A 6866-nucleotide genomic window follows, 5' to 3' on the forward strand; every position below is an offset into this window, starting at 1 on the left:
ATGGTAAAACCGGTTGAAGGAGCAGAGAATCGAGAAATTTCCACCAATAAAAACAAACAATAACCCCCCCCCCCTCCAGACAGCGATGGGAACATACTGTATCTATATACTTGGAGCAACAAAGGAAAAAAGTAATCCACTTCACGTGTTTTTTTATTTTTCATTTTTGAATTTTTTTAACAGACTCCATCATGATCAGAAACACACACGTGCGTTTGTATCCTTCCTATCCAGCAGTGACATTAAATGTAATCCTGCAAACTCTCTGTGGGAGAGGGTAGGCTTTTTTAAGAGTTGTGGGGGCAGGGAGCCACAGGGGGGTTGGGTGGGGTGGGGTGGGGGTGGGTGGGGGTACTGTTCATTTGCCTTTTATAGCTGCCCACCCCAGTTAGTGGTGAGTGAAACATAGGCGGATAGAGAGAGAGAAGGAGACTCATACAGAGAGAGAGGGAGAGAGAGAGAGGGCAAGAGAGAGAGAGAGAGAGAGGGCAAGAGAGAGAGAGAGAGGGGGGGGCAAGAGAGAGAGAGAGAGAGAGAGAGGGAGAGAGAGAGAGATTCGGCGGGATATGAAGAGGGAGGGACGGCAGTGTCGACCAAACTAACGGCTCTCTGGATACGCATACCACACACACACACACACACACACACTCACACACACACACACACACGCACACACGCACACGCGCGCACACACACACACACACACACACACACACACACACACACACACACACACACACACACACACACACACACACACACACACACACGCACGTAAACTGAAGCCGTGTTGAGGAAGTAGGCAAGAGATTGCTGTTGTTTAGTTGAACAATGCTCTGAGGGTTTGCACATTTGCACAGTGTGAGAAAGTGTGTTTTGCACAAAGAGTGAAGCAGTATGTAGCTCACGATACGGGGGAGAATTTTCTCAATTATGTTTTAAGTTTGTTTTGCACTTAATATTTACTAATCGAGCCAAATCAAAAGCGCTACTTATTTCTATAGATTAAGTTACAGAGCATGTGCACGATTTAAGCGAGATTTTTGGGGGATGAATCAAAGGTTGCCACTTTATGTAGGTGTGAATTGAGTAAAAAGCTAATTTGGAATGATAAAAGTGTGTGTGCCTGTGTTTGTATGTGTGTATTTCTTGGTGTGCCCATATTGCTCTGTCTTGAACAAGAGAGAGTGCAATTCAGATGTCTCCCTCCCCACAAATTCTCCCCGTGCACTCAGGATTGAGACAGGACAAGTGAAGGAGACCGAGTATGTGTGTATATAAGCTTGTGTGTATCAGTGTGAGAGAGCGAGAGAGCGAGCGAGAGCGCGAGCGAGAGAGCGCGAGAGAGAGAGAGAGAGAGGGCGCAAGAGAGGGAGAGAGAGAAAGCTTTAGCCTGGCATTTCTCCACAGTGCCTTTCAGCTCCTCTCTCGGTGTAGAAGTAGGCGTGTCCACAGGCCAGTATAAAGTCCAAGGAGAGCCACTGGTGTAAAACCATTCTGTGGAGAGAGTTCCCCGCACCGCACACTGGGACGAGGAGAGGGAACGAAGCATCTGCTACCCGAGACATCATTTTCTCCGGGTTGACCCGCTCGCATTCCTTTGGAGACCGGTCGATCAGATATATGTGTTTGAACCGAGCCGACCAGCTGCTAGACTGTGGGTGAGACACACCGGAAGAGAGAGAGAGACAGCCTCACCTGAGGACACAGCTGGACTCCCTTCGCCGGAGCCCTCCACCGCAACACCTCGAAAACTAGTTTGCAACCCCACGACGCCTTCTGGCCAGGCGGCTCAGGTGTAGAGTTCCCCTTTTCTACACCCTGAACCTGAGTCAGAAGAAAGCAGAGGCAATACAGCGGGGGCATTGTATCCCTGCGGTTGAAATACCAACCGGCCGGCAACATCAAAGGCGTCCACGGACAAAGCTTTCGACGTCGGGACCCGAAGAAAGAACTCGCGCTGGAGCAGAGGTGAAGAGCACCAAGCTGAGACACAGAAAGGGACTTTGCACAGGGACAAAGGTTTGCGGGCAGGTGCTGGAGCTGCCATGGTGCGCGGTGGTGGCGTGGCAACGGCGCCATGCTGCTGGGGCCTGTGGGCCGTGGGCGCCCTGTCCCTGGCCACGCTGTGCCTGGGCGAGGAGGCGATACGCTGCCCCGTGTGCTCCGAGGAGCGGCTGGCCAACTGCCGCCTGCCGGACAGCTGCGAGGAGACGGTGCGCGAGCCGGGATGCGGCTGCTGCCCCACCTGCGCCCTGGCGCGGGGGGCGCACTGCGGCGTTTACTCCCCCCGGTGCGGCACGGGCCTCCGCTGCTACCCCCCGCACGGCGTGGACCGACCCCTGCACCTGTTGATGCACGGCCAGGGGGTGTGCACCGACGAGAGGGAGGTGGAGGAGAACTCAGGTGAGAGGGGAGAGGTAGGAGGGCGGGTCGGCGTGTGGGCGGGGGTTCACACTCGGTAATGTCTTCGTGTGAAGGGACAAATTTCCTTATTTTGCTGGGTTATGGTGCTTTGTCAGGAGATGTGTTTTGAGTCGGTGATTAAACCTCTTGGTCCAAGACACTGACTTACATTTAAACCGATTAGTGAAGTAGAATGCACTTTACGACTTCCGAAAGGGGGGTAATAAGAATCTCTTGGAATCTGGTGACTGTCATGGTATGAAGTCCGTTCCGACAGTAAGCCGCGGTTGACGTGGTAACCTCACGGCCGGGCCAGCGTTTCTTTCACCCCGTGGGCTTGTGGCCGAGCAGAAAAGAATGTTCTCTCTTTCTGCTCCCTGGGTCTTACCTGGACCAGGCAGGGTCAGGGTGGGGTATGACAATGTGCTGCTTGTTTACCCTAATCTCGGCTAAGCCCTGGACCAGGGCACACACACACACACACACACACACACACACACACACACACACACACACACACACATCAGCTCCTCACGCATGGCCTGATGGGAGAGCACATGCAGTCCCTCTGCTGTCTTGCAGGAGTTACACAGCGGCCGGAGCCCTGCGACACTGCTCGGGGTCTTAGAGAGCATGCACTTTAATGTGCGAGTGCATGTGAGCGTGTGTGTGCGCGTGCTGGGTGAGGATCCTCCGTGCGTTCCCACTTCTCTGCGCATTGGCCGGTGAAACCGTGTATGTGTATTTTTGTGCAAAGGCACAGCTCGGGCTGTTTCATTTAGTGCATTGTCATGGACAAATACTGAACTCCCATTTGACTCAACCTGCAACCTCCGTGTGTGTGCAAATATCCTGTCACATCAATGTTTCTGTGCACATGTGGGTCATTATTTTGTGCTGGGAACAATGCAATGTTAGTGTGGTGTGGGTGTTATGCATGTGCAAGCCAGTGTGTGTGTGCGTGTGTGCATGTGTGTGTGTATGCGTGTGTGTGTGTGTGTGTGTGTGTGTGTGTGTGTGTGTGTGTGTGTGTGTATGCGTGTGTGTGTGTGTGTGTGTGTGTGTGTGTGTGTGTGTGTGTGTGTGTGTGTGTGTGTGTGTGTGTGTGTGTTTGTAATGAGAGGAGGTAATAAAAGCTGCCTGTCTGCTGTATGAAATAACCCTGTAATGGAGTGTGGCCAGTCTGGGGCTATTAGAGCTCTGCGCAATCAGTAATTCACTTGGTGCTCTTCAACGGACACCCCTCTTCCTGCTCCCCTGCACACTGCTGCAGATGTCTCACCCCTTGTCAGCGGGAGATGTCTCAATCAGGCTCTTTGTGAGAGACCTTTTTATTTATTTATTTATTTATTGGGTCCTGGGTTTGCGGATGAATCCATCCCCTTCAGACGCAGAGAGTCTGTCTCTCTCTGCGTTTCATCCGCGTTTCCTGCTCCAGCTTATTCCCTTATTTCCTCATACAGCTGACCGAAACTTTTCAAAACTCTCTCGCCCTGGGGGGAAAATGATACCCCGTTTAATTTCTTTAATTACCAACATTGCAAAACAGGTATATTAAAATGACTCACAAGCGAGGCAGCTCTTTCATTTGTTCTGGACTCCTTGCTGGTTGGCCTCTCACTGCCGCTCACGGCACAGGGATATCTGCGAGGGCCGCGGCAGCAGAAGTTTTGGAAATCAACTATGCAGACGCATAAACTCGACATAGGACTAGATTCTATCTCCATTGCAGCATCTGTTTCTCCTGACCCTAGCCCTCCCCCTTAGCCGCCCGCCCTTCCCCACATCACCCCACCCCGGCGCCCCGTCCGCCCCATCCCCATCCCCTACCCCTTACGAGCCTTCGAGCGCATCGCCCACCGCGTCCAGCTCCTCCACAAGGATGAGCTCATCGGCACAATGGCTGCCAGAGCCAAAAATGAGAGCCTTCTGCTCTCTGTGTCGGGCCAGCATAGGTTAGGCCAGCACATAGCGTGACTAAATGGAAAAAAAGAGAAAAGCTGTTTAGAGCATGATAAAAAAGGGAATCTGTCTTAGTTTGGCACCGTTCCATCCTCCCGCAGTACAGTAGTTAATCTTGTGGATGCCGTCCCCAAACATTGTTTACTGAGAAGCCTGGACCCTCGGCTCTGCGATCAGCTGGGACAAAACTCGGTTATAGTGCATCCTTGGTGTGTCTGTGTGTGTGTGTGTGTGTGTGTGTGTGTGTGTGTGTGTGTGTGTGTGTGTGTGTGTGTGTGTGTGTGTGTGTGTGTGTGTGTGTGTGTGTGTGTGTGTGTGTGTAGAGGAGGGAGGAAGGAGGAGAGGGGAGGGCGGAGGGGGTGGGGTGGGTTGGTTGTTCCTTTCTCCAGGGTGGGGCGGGAATGGAACGTTTTTTTGGAAAGTTCATAAGATTTGTTTTGGGGTTTTTTTTTTTTTTGTTTTTTTTTTCCTGGGATAGTCGTCTCCAGCTCCGTTTGACTTTGCGTTGCTCCTTCTCACCCCCTGGAATTTGTCATAACAAAGCATGTGCGCCTCCATCCAATAAACTTCTCGGCACATCCAGGCTCCCGAGCAACACCTCACAATCCGATCCCCCCGGGTAAGAATGCCCAGTGTAAACCCACCGGCACCGGGAGACGTGGAAGACGGCACCGGGGAGCGGGGCCAGAGCTACTCCGGTTACAAGCACAAGGAGAGTTTCTTTGTGGAACAGTCGCCGTGCTGATCAATTATTAAAGCGGTGGGGTGCATCTCCTGAATACAAGCCCCGCGCTGCCCCACTCCTAGCAACAGCGAAACATGCTAGATAAAAATAGAAAAGGGGTTTAAAAAAAACAACAAAAAAACGTGAGGATAGGAAGACACTGGAGATAATTGAATATGCACTTTTACTCCACTTTAAGCTCGATCGCAATTGGTTTTTATGTTACCTCTTACATCAAAACTAATTCCAGTGTATCCACTGTATTACAGGGAATGCACATTTTTCTTGGTTAAACGTGTTTTGGTTAAATACAGTAGTAACCAAGAAAAAAAAGTACTTAAATGTGGTTAAACATCCACTCTTGTGTTGTTAAACTCAACTTCCATAGCAACAGCAGGCTTCACTCCTTACAGTATTTCCAGGAGGAAGGCAGCGTTTTTCGGGCTTTTATCAATCTTAGATATCTTTTCTTTTGATTAATTCTTAGAATAAGAATTCATGCATTCAGCTAAAACCTTCCAGATGAGGCGGCAAGGTATTTAAAAAATGCATTTATTTCTCTGTAACTGACTTTATTATTCACAACCAGATACAGCTGTCATGTACGGAGAAGCTCCACCTTGAGGCACCGCAGGTGTGAGATGCGTGTTTCTGCCAAATCTTTCTCTAGATCCAGGCCCGCTGCTCGGCGATGGAGAACTAACTGCGACTTCTGGCTCCGTTACAAACCGGTGAAACACTGACATCCCAGAAACTCAGACGCTGGTGCTGTTATGAGGAAACGCTCCTTGGCAGCTTTTTCTAAGGAGTTTTATGATTTAAGATGGGGTGTTATTCTCTTGTTCCAAACTTGGATTTGTTCAAATCCCCCTCAGCAGATGTCCCCTGATGTTGTCTATTTGCTTACTTTGGGGTTTGCAGCGCATTTGTACAGCTGGAACTCTTATGCCGGAGTAAATGTGATTAGCTAATTGCATTCCTCCATGGAACAGCGACCCCCTTCTGGTGCTGGAACTGTGGAGGTAGAGACAAACAAACAATCAGGCAATGTCCCGGCCATGACATACACTTATTCTGCGAAGGACGGTAAATTCACAATATTAAAGTGGCTGGGGTTTTGATCTGCCAAACTTTTTAACGTGTTTCCAGGAATATTGCAAAATTCCACTTTGTTATTAATAACATCTGGAAATCGGGTTCAAAAGGGTGTTTAAGTATGGTTGATTAATGTTTATTGATGATTTAATAGAAAATATTTTATTACACTGTTGGAGACGCTCCAGAAAACTGTATTCTATGTTCATATGCTTAGCACAGGCTCAAAGCTGTGGTTCACAAAAATGACAGCAATGTCTTGAGACCAAATAAGGGGAGGAATAACATGTTCTTCACACATTCTCCATTTTGAAGTGTTCGATAAATACACAAAGCAGGGCTTTAATCAGGCTTTCAGCACAATGATATGAAATAATGCGGCACAGGGCCAGACGCATTCAGAGTGCCTCCAGGGACGTCTTCACCAGAACATCTCCACGTTTGGGTGCAAATTATTCCTGCAGGCAGAAGGATGTTTTCCCAGGCGAGGCTCCTCTGTGATGAACAGCGTGTTGTGAAATGAACACCTGCCAGCGACAAAACTCATTTCACGTTCCATCCCCACCCCAGACATTAAACTGAGATGAAATCACCTTACAACTACTACTACCAGTAGGCCTACACTACCAGACTGTCCAGTACACTGCAGGAAGGTCTGGTACACCATCAGACTGTCCAG

General features: G+C 49.7%; 1 protein-coding gene across 1 annotated transcript in view; it reads left to right on the top strand.

Annotated features, from left to right (window-relative positions):
- The first annotated feature begins 1507 nt into the window (after nt 1-1507).
- LOC307229265 (insulin-like growth factor-binding protein 4) overlaps nt 1508-6866 on the top strand; it is a 13021-nt gene continuing 7662 nt past the window's right edge. The window contains exon 1 of the mRNA XM_079999220.1: nt 1508-2406. Coding sequence (XP_079855346.1) covers nt 2049-2406 — 358 coding nt within the window. The 5' untranslated portion in view covers nt 1508-2048. The remainder of the gene's footprint in view (nt 2407-6866) is intronic.

This window comes from Zeus faber (assembly GCF_960531495.2).
Source record: "Zeus faber genome assembly, chromosome: 4".
In the NCBI taxonomy this organism is placed as follows: domain Eukaryota; kingdom Metazoa; phylum Chordata; class Actinopteri; order Zeiformes; family Zeidae; genus Zeus; species Zeus faber.